Below are 21880 nucleotides of genomic sequence, written 5' to 3' on the forward strand. Positions count from 1 at the left end.
GGAAGTAAATTCCCCACTCAAGCCAAAATAATTTTCATTTTAATGTCAGTGATTGATCCCTTTAAGGGCTGCCAAATTGGCTGCACAATCTATGGCACATCTAGTACCCTAGAATTGGAATTATACACATTTGTAAATTTAAGCAGCCTGCAAACTTCCATGGCTTGATGTATTTACAGACCTGCCTGAAAATGTAATTACATGGGACTAATCTGTCAGGACAAATCACACAACTCCCATCTTTTCCTTGCATCTCAAACCTCCATTTTGCAGTTGAGAACTGATTCTCACTTCACGTTAGAATTTAATTGATGATTGACAAATGTGCACATTTAGCCACGGGAATGAAGCGAAATCTGGGCGAACAGGTTGGCATGAATGTGAAGAACCAAAGGATGTTTCTTAAACTGAATAATTTATCCGATTCCACCACCTGCTCGGCATCATGCACTAAATATTAATATGTAAATCACTTAACCATATGATCTCCTTTAAAACTTTGTCCTTTCACTTTACACCTGTGCTCTCTTGTGTTTTGATTTTCCCACCAGATAACAGAAAAGTACAGTAAATTTGGCCCACAATGTCTGATGAAAATAATGCCAAAATAAACTAATCTCATCTACCTACACATAATCGATACCCTTTTATTCCCAGAATATCTATATAAAAGTCTCTTTAATGCCATTATCGTATCTGCCTCCACCACCAGAAAGGAACACAAAGGCACTGGAGAAGTGCAAACAAGGTTTACAAGAATAATATCAGAACTGATAGTCGAGTCAATAAGTTCCAATCAATAATAATTTGATTGTGAGTATCTAAAAAAGTTATCTTAAAAAGGTCTTAGATTTTTGAAGACTCTGAGACCAAATTACCATCTTTTGTGCTGTAAAGTAACAGAAAAAGTAGGGGAGTGGAACTAATAGATGTATATCTGACTAAATTTGTATATGTTCTGGGCATCTGACAAGGTCAGCATTTATTGTTCAATCCTAATTTGCCCTTGATTTACATCACATATTCTGCATGGGTGCTTACAACCCAACGTTATGAACACTAAATTATCCAGTTTTATGTTACTACCAAGACCCCTACCCTGCTCCCCCCCCCCCCCCCCCCCCCCCACCCGCACCCGGTCATCATACCTATTTCTTCCCTTCCTCTCCCCTTCCACCTCCATTCCTCCCTCTAACTTCATAATTCACAACTGTTCAACAACTTTGTCTCACAACTATCTTTACATCCCTGGCCTTTGTCCAACCCTCTGCCTATCACCCGCTGCCTCCCCCCACTCTATCCACCTATTACAAGCAAGGCTTTGTCTGCCCTTCCTCTTCCAACTTTCTTTCCTCCCCCCACCCCTCCCTGCCCCAATCAGTCTGAAGATTGGTCTCAACACAACGTGGGTGGAAGTTAGTGGTGAACTCAACTTGCGAACAATTAACAAATTAATGTCCACTCTTTGTTTTATTCAACACTTGAACAAATATAATAATTAAAAACACACATTTTTACTCTACATAATGACAAATTCAGCACAGGCATAATTACAATGTTTCGCAACCTAATTCATGACTGTTCTTTGTGAGCATAGAACCTCAGTCTTTGCAGGTGGTATTGTGAGTGGAATTCCAGTATTTGCCTGCAATTCTCACAATTGTCGACTTTCCTTTTTATAAAATGTCTATGATAAAAAATATATTGTCACTATGTGGGTGGAATACTATAATGCAAGAGTTAGGAGTATTCAGGTAGAAGAGTATTCCGAGTATCACTATATCATACGCACATGATGTTCCTCGAATTCCCTAATTATGCAAAAGAAAAGATAATTTAATCTAGCCACAAGAGATGAAGAGAGACCTTTACCAATACTGGTAAACAGCACGACATCTGATTGTGAGAAAGTCAGACTTCTCTCCTGGTCTTTTATGACTTCCTCCTCTGGATATAATTGGTGTCAAAAAGTTAAACTTAGGGTATTTGCTTCCACTATCCTCATTTGGTTAACAAGTTATAAAGCTATACAATTAGTTGGGACGAAGATGATGAAAAACAAGTGGCACCTATTGAGACATTTCCTCATATGTAGATAAAATATGTAATTTAACGTCCAAAGAGAATACTGTGTATTTAATTTGATTTATATGTATAACCTGATACCCTGTGAGCAATTTTGGGCTCAGTTTTAAATTTCCTTAAAATGTTCTGGGTATCATTCATCTTTTAAATCACCAATATATAGAGAAGTAATAACTGTTCAATTATCAATGCAACATTTAGCTGGCATCTTACTATTCCAGCATTATATTTTACTGCCCATCTCATCCTATTTTCATTAGACGTCTTCATCTTCGCTTAGTTTTGTTTAGTTTAGTGGCACAGCCCTTTGACCCACCGAGTCCATGCCGACCATCGATCACCCATACACTAGTTCTATGTTATCTCACTTTCACATTCTGCACACAGCACAGTGGCACAGGGGTAGAGTTGCTGTCTTGCATCAGCAGAGATTCGGGTACGATCTTGACTACGGGTACTGTCGGTTTGGAGTTTGTACATTCTCCCTGTGACTGGGTTTTCTCCGGGTCCAAAAACATGCAGGTTTGTCGGTTAATTCGCTTCTGTAAATTGTCCCTAGAGTGTAGGATGGAACTAGTGAACGGGTGTCGTTCAGTGTAGACTCGGTGGGCCGAAGGGCCTGTTTCTATGCTGTTTCTCTAAACTAAAAACACACTTGGGGCAAAATACAAAGCAAATTAACTTACAAACCTGCACATCTTTGGAATGTGGGAGTAAACCAGAGCACCTGGAGAAAATACATGCAGTCACTGGGAGAACGTATAAACTCCGCAGAGACAGCACCTTTAGTCAGGATCAAACCAGGGTCTCTCATGCTGTGAGGAAGTAACTCTACTGCTGTGCCACTGTGCTACCCCATCTCCACCCTGTCAATACTTCTTTGATTCCTCCCCAGTTTAAATGATTGGTTTCTAATTTGTTTCCAATTCTAATGAGAGCCATCCTCCTGAATGCACAAAGTACTGCAGTAACTCAGCACTTTGTGTCCTTTTGTGTATTAATCAACATCTGCAGTTCCTTGTTATAACACACATCTGAAGCATTGACTTCCACGGACACTGCTGTGTATCTCCAGTATTTTCTGGTTTAAATTTTGGAGTATTGTATACAGTTTTGATCTTTGAACATAAGAAAGGAATGCAGCAGCGTTAGGGTTGATGCTGTGTTCATTTTCCAGACTGGTTTTTGGTACAAGGGAAATATCTTATGAGAAGAGATGGAGTGTTGCAAGAGGTAGTTGACAGATCTGGATGTTTAGTTATCCATTCAAGGCCAAGGTTGATGGAGCATGGGCTCCATCGCAATAGCTGACTTGATTGAGAAAATGGTGGTTTGCTGAGTTCAATAATGTCTGTTGATAATATATCTCCCACTAATATTCATCCAATGCTGATTATTTTATGCAGCCCAAAGATAATCAGAAACAATTCATTCCTTTCCTTTTGGTCAGTGGGTCATTGGATCTAATTGTAGCACATTTAAAAATATATCTCACTTGGAACATTTAAATCTGCAGGCAAGTAACATGCTCAGACTTGTACTCCATCCTGCAATATCTTTATCCAACTTCACATAGAGTGAAGTTCCATCTTCTCTAATGTGGTGATAATTGAATAAATGGGGAGATGTGTGATTTGTTTCATATCCAGACTACCCCACAGATCATACTTCATTTTGGAGTAATTACAACGGCACACATTTCAAGATCACACACCGCTGCTGCAAACACTGCATTGTCAGAGAAGCCCCTCTCTACTAAAGGGCTAGCATCTCTTGATTTTCCCAAAGCCATTGCCAGTATTTGTTCAATTTATGATCTTGGGGTTGTACCTGAAAAGTAAAGATGGAAAATATTGGTGAGGATAGACGAGGCTCATAATCAGAACTTCCCCACAATTCACCAAACCGACTGCCTACTGATTCACACCCGACAGAGGAACAGCAACTTTCAGCCTCCTTCATGGAATCAAATTACCCTGAACATAAGCTAAGTGTGTAGTCCCAATCTCCCAACCGATACACTGAGGCATTTAAAAAAAATCCTCTTGTTGTCCATGCAGGGGTCCAGCGGCTTCCCCCTGTATATAAAGCGAAACACTGAAGCTACGCATCATGCACCTTGTCAGAGCCATTTTCAGACAGGTCTGGAGGAGCATTTTGCAGCTCATTCAATCTTTACGGAACTGGCTGAAGTCTTAATATATGGACAAATATTCAATAAATGTAAGTATTTGGAAAGTTAAATGAAGAGGAAAACAGAGAGATAAGATTAAATTGTATTTGGAAACGTGGGAGGTGCTGTACAACATGGCTCAGTGCTGGGATCCCAGTGTGTAGATTGGCTATTTAATACTACCCAATTATAGTGTTTGTTAGTAGTAACTCCGCTTACTATGTACTTCATATTATCAAGAGCTTACTTACGCTAGTTAGAATGATTAGCAGCACGGAGATGGGATAACTGCAGATCCTTGTTGTATGTAGATTTAATAAATATGTGTTGTATCTTGATGTATGTTCTAGTCGACTCATTACATGGTGTCAGAGAGTGAATCTTGCCCACTCCGCTCATGTTTATCGGGTTTTATTTTCTTCTGATTATTTTGTGTGTTTTTTATCTCAATCATGGCAAACTCATGTCGCCGTCCAAGTCCTCTGATTTTTGATTCTGACATTGCTGAACACTGGCGTCTTTTCGAGCGTGACTACACTCATTATGCTCGCATCGTTCATTAAAAAACCCCCCCCCCCCCCCCCCGAAATGTGTGCCTCTGTACTGTTTAATTTGGCGGGACCTGAAGCAATGAATTGTGCCGACAACTTCACTTTTACTCCTGCTGTTTTGGAAGATGATGGTCAGGTCAGTGCCTGCTGAAACAATCGACGACCCTGCGGTTTTGATCAGAAAGATCAAGGAGGTGTGTGACCTGCCCTCCAACTACATTATTGAAAGGACCAAGTTCTATGCTCGTTTACAGCAGGTCGATGAACCAATTGAACGTTTTATCAGTGACTTGAAGCACATAGCTGCACGCTGTCGCTTTCGTGATTTACGGGATGAACACACCTGGGATAAGCTTGTGGGAGGAATGCTTCACAGCAAGCTACGAGGTGAGCTCCTTCGCAAAACCGATTTAACCCTAGAACAAGCAGAACATGCCTGTCGTATTTCTGAGATAACGTCTCCCCATACTGACTCTGTGCCCTTCAGCCAACGTTCGCAGCATAGTGTTAATCTTACAGACCTCCCCCCTCGCAGGGTCTGCAGTTCATTTTCAAAATTGCAACTATATCCATGCTACGGGTCGTCAATTCTGTGCTGCCTATGGGAAAACCTGTAATTTATGCAAGAAATTAAACCACTTTGCTCGGTGCTGCCATTCCTGTGTGACTCCTGTAGCTTCAAGGACGAGCCTGCACCTGCTTTCACATGAGTTTACTGATAATGACTTCCAAGAGCCTGACTCGCAATCCCCGCACCGCTCTCAGAGAGTACAGATACCAATTCTGCCATCCACTCTCTCCTCCCTTTGTCTAACAAGCAACTTGACCCTGAGGTAACCATGTTTGTGAATAACAGGCCTTTGATTGCAACGATAGATACTGGCGCCAAATGCAACATCATCTCATTAAGAGAGTTTAAAAAAATCCGTAATGCTGAACATATTGATAAGGCCTCCGCAATGCTTCGGGCTTATGGGGGAGAAGTACTACACCCACTTGGACAAGCTGATTTAAGGTGCACCATCGGCAAACAGACCCATACCTTACCGTTTTATATTATTAAGGGAGATTCAGAGACTTTGCTCGGTAACAATGCATGCCATGATCTAGGCCTGGTTTACTTTGGGCGCATGGTCCATAAACTCTATCTCGCTGACGGGCCTACACAACAGCTACTCTCTCAATATAAAGATCTGTTTAACGATGAGCTTGGCAACCCTCCAAAGGGCGTAAAGTTTGTTTTACTGGCCTGGAATGACCAAATACATACGAGAAAAAAATTAAGTCTGCGCTGTCTGCAAAAGCCTGACGCCACATCAGCAAAAGCAGTCTCTACTGCCGCACCCAGTACCCCCTCTCCCGTGGTCCACGTTAGCCACCGACATCTTCAAATGGCATGGGAAACACTATCTGGTTCTTGTAGACTCCGACTCTGGCTGGATTGAAATCGACTTACTTCAAACCACTAATTCTGAAGCAGTAATCAAAAAGTTACAGCGCCACCTCTCCGTGCACGGCGCCCCTGCACGTCCCCAGTCCAACAACGGCAGACAGTTCACCAGCCAAGCTTTTAAAAACTTTGCACAACGATGGGACTTTCAACATATTACCAGCAGCCCCGAATTCCCACAGTCCAACGGACTCGCCGAACGCACAGTACGGAGTGCAAAACAACTCATGGAGCGGTCATACCTTGCCAAATCAGACGTATACCTGGGCTTGCTCAACCTAAGAAATATTGCGCGGGATCCCATACTGGGTTCTCCAGCCCAACGACTGATGTCTCGCCAAACCCGTGCTCCTCTGCCTGTGTCCCAACAGCTTTTGCAGCCACAAGTTCGTTCCCCGACTGCAGTTCAGAAGCAATTACAATCCAAATGTGACACGCAGAAACGCTTCTTCGACAAGTCCAGCAAGCCAGTGGACAAGTGGTCTGTCTCCAGATAAACAAGGGCTATGCATGTCTGGGACACATCTACGGCCCTGCCAAAGAGCCATGCTCTTATCTGGTCGGAGAGGACGGAGCCATCTACAGACGCAACCGTCAACATATCCTTCCGGTGAAGGAACCTCGTTCTGAGACTCCTTCTCCTGGTGCCTTGCGTTTCGTGCACCCTCCCACAGTCGGTCCAGCGTCCCCACTGCCGCCTATTGTTCCCACTGCGGTCTCCCCGCGGCGTTTGTCGTTTAGCTCACCTATCTTGTCACCCTCCCTGCCTTTCGGGCTGCCGGTTATTTCCCCATTTCCCTCCCAGGTTTCTTCTCCAATGAAAGGAGGTGAGGCGGACTCGTACCGCACACGGGCCGGAAGGGTTTGCAGGCCACCCGCAAGAGTAGCCAATGGATCTCAAACCCTTGGTGAGATGGAGATTTGCTTGCCTTGCTAACATGCAAAAACTGTTTTGGCAGGATGGGTAGAGGAAAGCAACAGGGTGATTCAATGATTGGGAAGTCGATCTAGCTGAGCACCATGGAGTGCAGAGGGCTGAGCACAGAAGACGGCCTGCACCCATGGCAGCCACAGTGGTTACCAATCTTAACTCCTCAGCGTGCCACTGAACCTTGACCTCTGCGGCTGAGAGGGTGGGGTGCTCTGGTGCAATAGTTTCCCCACCATAATCTCTTTCATGTACAGGTTTTGTGCAACTGACAATTACATAGACCTACATTGCCTTCCATTCCCCTTCGTAAATCCATGCTGACTCGGACTAATCCTGTTACTGCTATCGAAATGTTCGGCTATCTCATCTTTTATAATTGACTCCAGCATCTTCTCCACCATCGATGTCAGGCTAACTTGTCTATAATTCCCTGTTTTCTCCTTTCTTAAAAAGTGGGATAACATTAGCTACCCTCCAATCCACAGGAATTGATCCTGAGTCTATAGAACATTGGAAAATTATCACCAATGCATCCACGATTTCCAGAGCCACTTCCTTAAGTACCCTGGGATACAGACCATCAGGCCCTGGGGATTTATCAGCCTTCAGTCCCATCATGCTATCCAGCACCATTTCCTGCCTAATGTGGATTTCCTTCAGTTCCTCCGTCACCCCAGATCCTCTGGCCACTACTATATCAGGAAGATTGTTTGTGCCCTCCTTAGTGAAAAAAAACGAAAAGAAAATGATGCTGATGAGTCAAAATGAGGAGTGGTAGGAAGAATAAACTGTTTGTCCTGCTTCTGTGTTGTAAATATATACTATCGATATGTGTGTGTGTGTATATATATGTGTGTGTGTATATATATATGTATATATATATAGATATATATATATATATATATATATATATATATATATATAGTCTTTACTCAACAAACCACTGCACAATTTGAATCTTATTCATAGATGAAATATTTGTTTTAACTCTTACCTTCTTCCATTCTTTGACACAAAAAATCCTGTAGGAATCATTTCCATACTTTCCAATTCCATGTAGTTCAATTGGGTACCTCCACTGTTTGGTAAGGAACTGATCTATTTCAGGCAACATAAAAACATTATAAATATCACCCACGTTAATAGAATAAATTGTAACACTCTTGTTTTGACCACATACTAAATACACCATATCAAAGGTTTTAGGAATCCGTATCCACAGAATTGTGTTCATCAACAGAGTGAGGACTTGCCCCCCAAATGGATATAATCCACAAGGCCAGAAGCAGAGGCATAGGTCAAAATTTAGAGGCACTGGTGCTTGTGCGTGTATGCAGATTATTTATTTAACCAGGTCAAAGAACACAGCACAAAGATCTAATAATCTCTTAATTTGACCACCCTGGACTACCTGACCCAAATGCCTTACCCCATCTACAAAGAATGACAAGGAATCTAAAACATTTGGATGGACCAACCAGCAATATCACTTAGTGTTAGTCTGTTCTGAACATGCAATAGCCCTTCAGCCACCTTTCAGACTTATTCTTAAATCCAGGCAGTTTTTTTTAGTGAATGTCATGGTCCTTCAACCCGAGTTAAATAGTTTTCCTCTACTCTGGCTTGAATTTGATTTTATTCTTGCCCCTATGTTCCTCCATTCTATATCAGTTAATTACGAAGGTTCATTTTGCAACACTCACAGAGTCATACAGCCCAGAAACCCGTTGCCAAACATTTCCAAGCCAACCAAGATAACACATCTAAGATCGTTCCATTTACCCGTGTTTAGTCCATATCCCTCTAAACATTTTGTTTTTGTATACCTAATCAAATGTATTTTAAATGTTGTTTATAGTACCTACCTTAACAACTTCCTCTGGCAGCACATTCCATATACCATAAAATATTGCTTAAATATTGTTCCTCAGATTCCTATTAAATCTTTCCCATTTAACCTTAACTCTTACCCTCGCGTTCTTGATTCCCTTACCCTGGGGAAAGACTGTGTGTTCACTATCTATTCCCCTCATGATTGTATACATCACACTGTATCTATTCCCCTCATGGGTTTTTTTTCATCACCCCTCAGCCTCATGCATTCCAAAGAATAAAGTTCTAACCTGCCCAACCGCTTCCTGTAGCTCAGGCCCTCAAGTTCTGATAACATCTTCCTATATCTTCTCTGCACCCTTTCCAGCTTAATGGCATCTTTCCTATAGTAGGCTGACCAAAACCGAACACAATATTCCAAGTGTGGCCTCGCCAACATCTTGTACATCTAACAGCGTCCCAACTTCTATACTCGGTTCCCTGACTAATGAAGGCCAATGTACCAAAAGCCTTCTTCACCACCCTATCTATACATGAATGCTCAAGGGGTCCTGCCATTTACTGTATAATTTCCTCTTGCATTTGACATTCCAAAATGCAACAGCGCACAGTTGCTTGAGTTAAAGGCCATGTGCCATTTCTCTGCTCATATTTCCAACTGATCTATATCCTGCTGCATCATTTGTCAATCTATGTTGTGAAAGTTAAAATCTCCTGCTATAACAACTTTATTGGGCTTAAAGCTGTCTGTAATCTCCTGGCATATTTTGTTACTATAATTCCCATTAGCGGCCCAAATATACTCCAAACAAGGTGCTCATCCCGTTTCTTTCTGAGTCGAACCATCAGTAATGTCGTCTCGGACTACTGCAGTGATGTTCTTACATTAGCAAACCCGCCTGCCAGAATATTGGTTCCGAAGAAGGGTCTCAACCCGAAACGTCACCCATTCCCACTCTCCAGAGATGTTGCCTGTCCTGCTGAGTTACTCCAGCACTTTGTGTCTATATTGGTTCTCCACCTGTTCAGGTCAGTATCAGTATGTCTTTATTGTCATTTCCTGAGTACTCACATACCCAGAGGAACCCCTCTTGTAGAGGTCTTCTCTGCCCCAGGAGATCCCAGTGGTCCAAGAATCTGAATCCCTGCCCCCTGCACTAGCTCTTCAACCATGAATTCCTCTGTTCTACCTTTCAATTCCAATTAAAAAGTGGGAAAGAGTTTATCTTTCAAACAGCCAGCAAAAGACACAAAGGTTTGATAGGGTTAGGCCTGTGCTGTTGATAGGTGTATTCATTGTGTCAAAGAATGCACAGCAATAATTTAACAAATGGACTGAACATCTTAACTTAGCATCAGTGTAAGCCGATTGCATAGGAGTAGAGAAATAGTACCAGAAAACTTAATGATGGCCTTTGCTCTCAACTCATTTAGGCCGAGTGGCTTCAGCAATGCTGCTACTTCCTTCCAGTCAGCAGCTTGCGCTATTTCAGCAGAAGGGTATCTCTCCAGGAAATCCCACAGCACGGGAATGGCTTTTCTACCTGGTTCAAGGTAAAGGCCAATATCAGACTAATTTCACATTAACACCGTCACAATTGTGATGATTAAAATATAGGCTAAGGAATACGATCTAAATGCTTCCATAAATATCTAATATTTTCCGCAGGGTACATAGAAACAATTTGGCCTCCAGCAATACGGGGGGAAAAGATGAGGTACTAAGGTAAGCTAGCCAAAAATATAAACGAGGATAGTAAAAGCTTCTTTAGGTATGTGAAGGGGAAAAAATTAGTTAAGACCAAAGTTGGACCCTTGAAGACTAAAACAGGTGAATTTATTATGGGGAACAAGGTAATGGTAGACGAGTTGAACATGTACTTTGGATTCGTCTTCACTAAGGAGGACACAAACAATCTCCCTGATGTACTAGTGGCCAGAGGATCTAGAGTGACAGAGGAACTGAATGAAATTCACATTAAGCAGGAAATGGTGTTGGGTAGACTGATGGGACTGAAGGCTGATAAATTCCCAGGGCCTGATGGTCTGCACCCCAGAGTACTTAAGTGGCTCTAGAAATCGTGGATGTATCGGTGATCATTTTCCAATGTTCTATAGATTCAGGATCAGTTCCTGTGGATTGGAGCCTAGCTAATATTATCCCATTTTTTAAGAAGGGTGAGAGAGAGAAAACAGGGAATTATAGACCAGTTAGCCTAACATCGGTGGTGGGGAAGATGCTGTAATCAATTATAAAAGATGAAATAACGGCACATTTGGATAGCAGTAAACAAGATCGGTCCGAGTCAGCATGGATTTACCAAGGGGAAATTATGCTTAACTAATCTTCTGGAATTTTATTAGGATGTAACTAGGAAAATGGATAAGGGAGAGCCAGTGGATGTAGTATATCTGGACTTTCAGAAAGCATTTGATAAGGTCCCACGTAGGCAATTAGTGGGCAACATTAGAACACATGGTATTGGGGGTAGGGTACTGACATGGATAGAAAATTGGTTGGCAGACAGGAAACAAATGACTGGATGTGAAACATCAACTATTTATCTCTCCATAGACACTGCATGACCTGCTGAATATTTCTGACATTTTTTTGTTCAATTTCAGTTTTCAAACATCAACAGTTTCTTTGTTGTCTAAGGGTTCTGCTGTCTGTTAAGTGATACCAAGGATGAGTAATGTAATGAACAGATATAAAAACAGAAAATGCTTGAACGCTCAGCAGGTCAGGCAGCACTTGTGGAAAGTGTTGGGCACTCAGGTTGGGCACTCTTAATCTGCATTTTCAATTCAGTGTCTGCAGCTTTCTGATTTTCATTCAGTGATGTAATGAATAAGGTGACATAGAACCACCTGTAAATGTAGCATAGATGGAATACCAAAAATACATTATTTAGATCACATGAAAGATTAGTGCTCAAATAATCTCATCTCATTGGTGAGTCATTTAATAGCACAGATACAAGAGAAGCTAACCAGCAGTCGAGATAAATGGATATTTTTTAAATTGGCAAGCTGTAAGTAATGAGTTACCATCAGATCAATGCTGGGACCTTACTGGTTACCCAGCTTCCTCAACTCCTGCTGAGGAAAGAACCAAACTCTCATGGTGAATGCAGTATGGCAACAGGAAACAGAAACCTTCGTCAGCTCAAAGATATCAAAGCATTCATGTTAGTGGCAAAGCTCAGAACAATTAATTTTAATTAATGTTAATAAATGTATCTCTGGAAACATGTTCAACAGTAGCTAAACAATCCAAGTTTGAATACCTTGTTGCCAACACCTCATTCTATTATGTCACTCCTTCAACACAGACCAACTCACCTGTGGTTTTGTTAAGAAAAATGGTGGCAACAAGAAGCTTCCAAGGATCGTGAAAGAGTGTCTCCTGAATAAGTTTAAAGGGCGATCGCGGTGGAGTCCACTTGACAAAAGCTTTGCGACGTGGTGGGCTGGGCGCTATGAAAAATAAAAATACACAAAAATATAGTTCACATGATTGGTCAGTCTCATTCAACATCACAGATCAAACACTCAACTATATAATGGTGTACATACCTTCTTTGGCATAATTCCTGGAAAAGTATGGACTGGTCTTCCTCCGCTCTACCTTTTTCTTTGGAGAAGGCTCACTGTTCACTGTTCACAAAAAATAATAGAATCCGAGAAGCAAAGACATTTCTGGTACTTGAAGACAGCATGTGAATATCTGCACTTCCAAATAGCAAGCAAATGTTATGTTTTAAATGACAATTCAATGCTACGAGTATTTTAAATCTAAAGTGAAAATAACACACTACTGGTCACAAGAGTACCCATCATAGAAACATCCCTCTACCACTACTCTTCTGTTTCTTATAGCCAAGTCAATTTTGGATCAGCCTACCATGAGGGACCTTGTCAAATCCTTTACTAAAGTCAATGTAAACAACATCCTACCCTTACCAATCATCTTCAGCCATGTCTTCAAAATACTCAGCAATTGAGCCTCCACAGCCCTTCTACCTCAGCAGTAAAGTTGCTGCCTACAGCGCCAGGGACTAGGGATTGATCCAGACTACGGGTGCTGTCTGTATGGAGTTTGTACACTCTCTCTGTGACATGCAGATTTGTAGGTTAATTGGCTTTTGTAAATTGTTTCTTGCGTGCAGGATAGAACCAGTGTATGGGTGATTGTCGGCCATGTGTACTCGGTGGCTGAAGGACCTGTTTCCACACTATATCTCTAAACTAAACAAGATCTATCCTGAATGGCTCTCCCACAACCTAGCTGACCTCCACCCATTATTCTGAGACAATGACTCCCTGATTCTGTACATTTCAGCTGGGGAAACATCATCTACTCATCTATAGTAAACCATTGTTTTAATGAATACCTTTATAATGGATTTGGTTTACAGTGGGCGGACCCGCCAACGCCACCCTCCTCCTTCTCCCTTGGAGATGCTGACATACTCCACCTCGGGAGATGTTGGTGACTGCGGGAGAGGAGGAGGAGGAGGCAGTGGAACAGGGAGCAAACAAAGCAACGGTTGAGAGGGTAGGGAGCCCCATGGCAACACAGCGAGTCCTATATATGGCTGCAGCTCAAAGAAAGTGCTGGTGACAGGGACTACAACGTGAACCGTAACAACACCGCTTCAACTGGTAAAGAAGGGCTTGCTGGTGCAGACCAGTGGCATTTGCGTCTAGTTTTAATGTAAAACAACACAAAGTGAAGGAGTAACTCAACAGACTGAATCAATCTGAAGGAGGATCCCGATGTCATCAATCCATGTTCTCCAAGATGCTGCCAGAGCCGCAGAGTTACTCCAACACTTTGTGTCCTTTTGTGTATTAACCATCATCTACAGAGAACTTGTGTCTACAGAAAATTTTAAAGTTTAAGAAGAAGATAAAAAATGAAAACAGGAGAATTCGCTGTAGCAATAACAAACACTTTCTTATCTTTTAAATACCTTGTGTTTTCAGTAATACAAGTCTATCCTCATCAGGTGTTCTTGTGCTTTTGTCCGAATTCGGGTGGCTGCCTTGTGTATGACTCATACCTATTTTTTCTTCGGATGCTGCAGACAATGTGGAGATATCCACATCAATCTCCTCACTGAGCGGTGTTTGAAAGTTAAACTCAAGAATATCAGGGACATGCTCACCACCTTGGAGTGATTGCAGTTCCAGCATGACCTTGTTTTCGAATGGCTGCTGGTTTGGAAGTTGCATTTTGCTGTCCGCTGCTTGCTGATGGCACTTTCTGCTGCTGGTCCTCCCCTCACCTTTTACTTTTGTTTTTCTTCTTTCAGCTTCTTTATCTTCAGCTGATGGACATTCTTTCTGTCCATCTCCTGCAGATGATGCTCTCCTAGAACTCCTTCTTAGTCTGCTCAAGTGCTGCTGTTTTGTACCTATTTCAGGTCCCTGATTTGAGGTGTTAACTTTCACCTGAGGTCTTTGGACCAAAGGGCTATAAGCCTCAGTTTCAGGTCCTTCCTCTTCCTCAGCATTTTGTAAGACATGTGGTAGAGCTTGTGGAACATCTCTGGCCAATTTTCCGATATCTTCTGTAGTTTTTTTATGAAGGGGTGTTGCGTGCTTAGAGCGCCTATTTTGCCGAACGTAGCCTCTCCGACAGAAGGTGAAGTTAAAATCTTTGGCGTTCAAAAAACTTGCCTCTCCAATGCTCCTCTGAAAGTAATTTTCAATTTCCCTTGAAGATCGGAATCGTTTCCCTTGAGGACTAAATTAGAAAATCTTACGGCATGTGAAGAAATAAACAACACCTTTCCATATGACAACCAAAACTAAATATTTACTTCATTTAATTCCTCTGTAATAATATAATGAAAACTATTTTATTTCCTATAGCAATAAGTACAGGATTTAGACAGAAAAATAGAAGACTAGACTGTCACACGGGACGACTGGTCCCCCAACACAACCCGTTCCCCAATGCAATATTCCACCACTCACCCGACCCCCCAACGCAATATTGCACCACTCACGCATAGCCCCCAACTGCGCAGGCACGGCTCATTTCCCCTCATCCCCCAGCACTCACTCCCCTCCTCTTCACCCTCCCTCTTCTTTCCCCTCTCCTCCTCCTCCCCTCCCCCTCCATCTCCTTTCCTCTACCGTGTCACTCCCTCCCTCACTCCTCTCCCCTCACTACCCCTCTATCCCCCCCACTCACCTCACCCTATCCCTAATGACCTCCCCCACTGCCCTCCTCTCCCTCTATTCCCCCTCCTCCCTCACTCTGCTCACCTCCCCTGCTCCCTCCCTACCCCTTCCTCTCGCTCAATCCCCGCCACTCTCCCTCCTCACCTCCCCAGGATCTTTCCCCGCTCCTCTTCCCTAGTCCCTCCCTCACCTCTCCCTCCCTCTTCTTTCCCCTTCCCTCAGTCACTCCCTCGCTCCATCCATAAAAAGCAGCATCTCCAGTTCCTTCCTCCACAGTGCGTGTGCGCTTGTGCACGTGCGTGTGTGTCCTTCTCGGAGATCTTCTCCACCAGCTCATTGAAATTGTGGTGCCCACCGTGACGAACACCGACTCCATCCTCCCCATCCCGCTTGGCCCGTCCCCGTCGTGTCCGATCGCCCGCTGCTGCCCGTCCCCACTGTGTCCGCTCGCTGCCGCCGCTTAGCCGTCCCCGCCATACCCACCCGCCTACCTACCTGCTTGCAGGGGTGGGGGGGGATGGAGTCAGTGTTCGTCAGGGTGGCCACCATGATTTCGATGAGCTGGTGGAAAAGATCTCCTCTGAGAAGGCTGTGAGCTTGAGTTACCTCAACGGCAGCGGTGGAGGAGACGAACCCGGGGGAACGGGACCGCCATTGCCGCAGAGGGCAAGCGGGGGAGACGGGTGAGTGATGAGGGACCCAGGCCTCCACTGCAACCCCCACCCCCCCGCGGCCACTGGCGGTGGAGGGGGAGATGATAGACAAGTTACTGTGAGGAGGGGAGAGAGGAGTTTGTGAGTGAGGCGGGAGAGGCCACCGCCGGTAGGGCAGGAAGGGGCGTCGCCATCCCAGTCGTGGCACTGACTGATAGGAGAAGAGACCAATCTGCTTGGTGCTGATTGAAGGAATCTGCGCACGCGTGGTTTTTAAGATTTTTAAACCTTGATAACTTTTACAATATACCACCGATTGGAATGAAACTTGTTGCACTCGCAGCACAGGAGAACAGTGAGTAACCTGGCGAAAGCGCTATTGCGTACTGTTTTTTTGCCCAAATAAAAAAACCCCGCAAACCGGAAGAGCACAAGATCTGAGTTTTAGTTATGTATAGAAGATGCAGCCTGACTGTTGAATACATCCACCACTTTCTATGGGTATTTCCCATTTTTGGAAAATGCAGGTATTTGTCATTTGATTATTGAAGACAAAAGTTTGGTTGGAATTTTAAAATAATACACTTCATGCTCATTTTTAAATATTGCCATTGGTCTAGATTTTGCAATCAGCTTATGACCTTGATGAAGGCCTAGATCTAGGAACTTCCTGATCGTGTTTCCAGTAGAACTTGCTTCACTACTTGACCAATTACTTCCACTGCATTAATTTCAGCTGTTTGAAGAAGTGCATTAAGTAACAAAGAATTATAATTGCTTTAATTTATATTACTCTTTTATCATATTGTGGTTAAGATTTTAGTGACGTTAGAAAATTTTCAATAAAAGAATAAACAATGTGCTACTGGATAAACTAGTCAAAATACCCTTTGCTTAGTTTAAAGGAGATAATTGGGCAAGTTTTTACACAGAGTGGAGGCCTGCTAACCACGCCCAGGGGTGGTGGTGGAAACAGATAAAATCATGGTGCTTAAGAGGCTTTGACATAGACACATTGATATACAGGGAATGAAGGGATTTGGATCACGTGCAGGCAGAAGAGATTAACTTGGCATCATGTTTTACAGTCTGGGCCAAAGGGCCAGTTCCTATGCTGTACTATTCAGTGTTCGATAATAATTGAGACCCACAGGCCTAATGAGATCAAATGGAATTAGTATTGACGATTCACAGTTGGCCTGGATGAGTTGGGCCAAAGCACCCATATCTGTGCTGTTTAACTCAATGCTTACATTTTATTTACCATATCATATTATTGCAAAATAATGGCAGTGGGTATGATTTAGTTAAAAAAATGGTATCCCCTTTACCTTATAAGGTAAACATCTGATTTTCCTGCTGACCTTCCATTCTTTCTTTCTTTGACTATTCTTTTCCAGCCATCTGGAAGTTGAGGATAATCTGCTTGGGATGTTGCAAGATCCATAGCCTGGAAGGAAGACAAAGCTTCAAACGATGGGGAGAATGTGCTTCCAGTATCCACTGATTCACTGTTCTTTGTTAGTTCCTTCAGCTCACAGTATTGACCATTGCTGACCTGGCTAAAAGGAGGCTCATCCATGAAGCAAACTTATTTTGAAGTCTTCTTGCTGAAAAGAGAGCACAATAATTATATTCCGATTCTGTTTTCCCCCTAATTAAAATTAAAAATGCATTATTTCCACCAACCCAACTTGATAGGTCTTTCAGGCACTTGGCACAAATGAGACATATCTTTGGTCAAATATTCTGTGGGCTCATTGAACAACAGGTATCATTCATGTTATACAACTTTAACTTAAGAAAACAACCGGTGTGTATCATGACCATTAGATTCTTCACGAGTGTTCAGAAACAGGCACGTCTAGCTTAAAGATCTACTGATTGAAAACTGGTTTAAAATTTCTCAAATACACTTCCCAAGAAACTTGCAAATGTAGAAGTGGGATTATTTATATCACACTCTGTCTGAATCTATTTCCTTTATCTTTACCAATTACCTTCCCGCTTGCCATTAATCATATTGTTAACTTCCCCTCTTTGTCCATTTCTGTATCTAGCTGATAAACTGCTGTATCTGACTTACTGCACTGATAAGCTGTCAACCAGAGCAAATATTTTTGCTATTCTAACATACAGCTCGTTTCATTTCATATTTCTATCACTTCCTGATCTTGTTTCCCGTAGAACTTGCATCACTACTTGACCATTTACTTCCATTGCATTCATTTTAGTTGTTTGAAGAAGGGCATTATGTAACAAAGAATTATAATTGCTTTAATTTATATTACTCTATTATCATATTATGGTTACGATTTTAGTGCTGTTATAAAATGTTCAATAGAAGAATAAACAGTGTGCGACTGGATAAACTGGTCAAAATACCCTTTTTTTTTTCTTCTTCCCCTCCCACTCTGCTTCCTCCACTCCATCCTTACTCAACCCCATCCCCTGCACTCCTCTCTCAACTCCACTCCTCCTCAACCCCTCTTCCCCCAACACCCCTCCACTCTTCCCCAACACCCCTCCACTCTTCCCCAACACTACCCCCTTCCTTCCTTCCACACCCACCGCTACTATCCCACACACCTTAATCTCTCCTCCAACTGCCCCACGCCACTTCTCCTCTTTTCCTTCCTGCACCGACCCAAAGATCTTATAGAGGAGCTAGGATATTTGCTCCTCTAGTATTTTTGCTTTGCACCGACCTGCAGCCTGGGCCTCCCTCCCTCCCCCGCCCACAGGGATATTTCTCTCTGCACTCTCGCGGGCTCTGGCGGCAGGGGGCGGGTACGCAGGCGCAGCGGCCGTGGTGAGGGGAGGGGAGCCGGGCCGGGAGAGAAGAGAAGAGGAGGGGAGGGGAGGGGAGTCTCCGGGCGTCGCAACCGTCCGGCGCCATGCGAGCCGTCCCCACCTGGATAGACAGGGTACACGACCGGGAGAAGTTGGAGCAGTGGTGAGCGGATCCCCGAGTCGCAACGGGACCACATTCACTCATCCACCACCGTTGCTAGGCGGTTTCTAATGTAAACAGGCCGGAGGCAGAGGATGTGGGAGTCGCACCCGCGGGTGGGGTGGAGGGGAATGAGTGGGGACACGAGAGGGGAGGGGACACATAGGCGGGATAGGGTACTCACGGGGGAGATGAAGGGATGGGGTTAGGGGAGAGAGTGCATTGGGTTGGGGAGAGTACACACAAGGGTGGTTGGAGGGAGAATGTGCAGACGTGGGTGGGGGGCTGCGAGGGAGAGAGGATGGGGGATGTTAGGAAGATGAGTGAGAGGGTGCTCATAAGGGGATAGGGAGGAAAGAGAGGGTACACACAATGGGAGGGGGTCGAGGATACACTGGGGAGTGAAGAAGTTTGCTCTCCCGTTATCCTATCCCTTCCCATCTACTTTGGGAACACTTCACATGCCTTTCAGTATTTTGACAATTTCCAATTCCCTACGCACCCCTATCTTTCTTGTACTACATTCAGCTCTGGATCATCTTGATAATAACAACACCTATGTCAGGATACAAAACGACACACAGTACTGGAGTAACTTAATGGGTAACACAGCAAGTTCGGAGAACGTGGACAGGCGCTTTCTTGTGTTTGCCTACGTCAGAATAATATTCATTGAAGAATAGTATTCTTTATTAAAGAAGGGTCCCGACCCAAAACGTCACCCATCCCATCTTCGCAATGTGTTGCTGGAAGTATCTCTAAGAATGCCTGCCCATCTGGCCATTCTCCTTTCAGTCTTCTACCTTTTGGAAGATGATCCAGGAGCTTGAACTTTCAGACTTAAATACAGCTTCTTGCCCACTGCTATCTAACTTCCAAACCAACCACCTGTTTCACACCCCCATCCTAGAGGTGCTGCCACAAACTATTTACCTCACTCGATTATTCCAATATTGTATTTTAATATTTTTTTGCACTGCTTGGATTTTGCACTACAATCTTGCACAATTCTGCTGCTTTTGAGCTCATCATTGTATTGTATTTATCATTTCTGTATGCATAATGTTTACTCTGTGAATTTCATGCGCACAAAGAAGTTGGTGCACGCTGGTGGACATGAGAAAACCACTGACTCCCACAGACACAAAATGCTGGAGTAACTCAGCGGGCCAGGCAGCATCTCTGGAGGGAAGGAATGGGTGATGCTTCGGTTCGAGACCCTTCTTCAGACTCTCTCAGTTACCCCGACTGCATCTCCTCCCACCCAGTCTCTCATAAGAGTGCCATCACTTTCTTTCGATTTATCTGTCTCTGCTGCGTCTGTTCTCACTTTTTCAGAAAATGTGGCTTCCCTTTTACAGTGGTTGATGCAACTGTCATTTGCATTTCCTCCAATTCTTGGACCTGCCCTCACCTCCTCCATCCAGGCAGCACAGAGATCGTGTACTTGAACTTCACCTTTCATCCTACCAGCCTTTGCAAGCAGGACATTGTCCTTTATCATTTCCATTAGCTGCAATGAGATCCTGCCTCCAGGCCCATCTTCTCCCCACTTCTATCTGCTTTTTTTAGGGACAACTCTCTCTGTGATTACTGGAGTTGCTCATCGCACCCAGCCACCCACTCCTCCCCATCACATGGTACGTTTTCTGCAACTGTACTTGATGCAACACATCTCTATACCTCTTCCCTCACCACCATCCAGGCACCCAAAAGCTCTTCCAGGTGAGGCATGGACTCACTTGCTCCCCTTCCAATATTGTCTCCTTTTTTTAGTGCTCTCAGTGTGGCCTCCTCCATATCAATGAGACAATGCATAGACTGAGCAACCATTTAGCATAATGCCTGCAGTCTGCCCACATTCACCATCCTTGCCTCCCATTTGCATGCCATTTCAACTCCCCATTCGAAGTCAGTCTTTCGCCAGCTCCACTGCCATAGTGAAACCAAACACAAACTAGAAGAACAGTACCTCGTATTTTACCTGAGTAGTCTACAACCCGATGACATGAACATAGAACTTTCCAGTTACAGGTAATCTACATTCACTATGCTAATTTCCCCTACTATTTGGTCCCCCTCCTCTCTCTTCCCTTTCCCCCGATAATGGACTGGAAGTTGGGAATAAATTACCAGGTCGAGAGTTGGTAAACTGGGACAATGGGATTGGGTTCAGCGAGGAGAGGATAAATTATACACGGTGCAATTTTTTTTTTCTGGGATGGTAACTAAGTTAATTTGTCTGTAATCTGTATTTAATCATAGGCTGTAACACCTGAATTTTATTTTTGCATTAATTCCTTCCAGATTAACAACTTTTTTTAAATTTGCATTTCCACAGTATTTACGATATAGCATTCAAACCAGATGGCACCCAGTTGATAGTAGCATCAGGAAACAGAGTTCTGGTATGTTGTAATACTTTTACCTCATCTTTCAACACGTACACCACAGTAGATCGCCCATGGCAGCACTTTCTTTATTGAGTTCTAAAGGGACATCAGATTTGCATTGACGTTCTGGCATGCAGATCACGGCAATATTGCAGCTTCAAAGAGTTGACTGCAGAAAAGAAAATATAAAAATGCAGACTAAAAAGAGCTGGCAAACTGAAACAAACAAAGTGATGGAAAAATCTGCAAGTCAGTTGGCATATGTTGCTCATTGATTTTTTTGAATGCATAGGATTTGAAAGTTTAGATGATTGGGCAGGAAGATGGTAGTTGAGGACAAAGATCAGATCAATCATGATCTTATTGAATTGCATTGCAAGTTCAAAGGACTCCACATACTGTACAGCTGAAGATGGTCTGATCTATCATGATGTTGAATTTGTAGCGTCCAAGGTATGGGTGGTGATGTTCTGCTGTGATAAGATTACATTTGTGCAATTGACAGTAAAGATCAAGAGAACAATGTTGTCCTTGTGAAGGAAATATAAAATTTGCCACGCACTATTTGTAGGTCTACGACTCTTCGGACGGAACGCTCATTCAACCACTCAAAGGACACCGCGACACAGTCTACTGTGTAGCCTATGCTAAAGATGGTAA

General features: G+C 43.4%; 2 protein-coding genes across 3 annotated transcripts in view; one reads left to right on the forward strand and one right to left on the reverse strand.

The window, feature by feature from the left end:
• Positions 1 to 1451: 1451 nt before the first annotated feature.
• mbd4 (methyl-CpG binding domain protein 4) lies at positions 1452 to 18650 on the reverse strand. Of its 2 annotated transcripts, none has more exons than XM_055647858.1 (8): positions 18583 to 18650; positions 17206 to 17484; positions 14003 to 14778; positions 12603 to 12683; positions 12369 to 12503; positions 10418 to 10567; positions 8185 to 8288; positions 1452 to 3915 (listed from the first exon to the last, which is right to left on the reverse strand). In XM_055647858.1, the coding sequence occupies exons 2-8, from the start codon at positions 17454 to 17456 to the stop codon at positions 3841 to 3843; spliced, it is 1572 nt and encodes a 523-aa protein (XP_055503833.1). In that variant the 5' UTR covers positions 17457 to 17484; positions 18583 to 18650; the 3' UTR covers positions 1452 to 3840. The 2 variants fall into 2 exon arrangements, with proteins under 2 accessions (XP_055503833.1, XP_055503832.1); XM_055647857.1 differs by having other exon boundaries at positions 18464 to 18602.
• Positions 18651 to 18685: 35 nt separating this feature from the next.
• ift122 (intraflagellar transport 122 homolog (Chlamydomonas)) overlaps positions 18686 to 21880 on the forward strand; it is a 56293-nt gene continuing 53098 nt past the window's right edge. The window contains exons 1-3 of the mRNA XM_055647859.1: positions 18686 to 18830; positions 21169 to 21235; positions 21792 to 21876. Coding sequence (XP_055503834.1) covers positions 18772 to 18830; positions 21169 to 21235; positions 21792 to 21876 — 211 coding nt within the window. The 5' untranslated portion in view covers positions 18686 to 18771. The remainder of the gene's footprint in view (positions 18831 to 21168; positions 21236 to 21791; positions 21877 to 21880) is intronic.

Source organism: Leucoraja erinacea, chromosome 16 (genome assembly GCF_028641065.1).
Source record: "Leucoraja erinacea ecotype New England chromosome 16, Leri_hhj_1, whole genome shotgun sequence".
In the NCBI taxonomy this organism is placed as follows: domain Eukaryota; kingdom Metazoa; phylum Chordata; class Chondrichthyes; order Rajiformes; family Rajidae; genus Leucoraja; species Leucoraja erinaceus.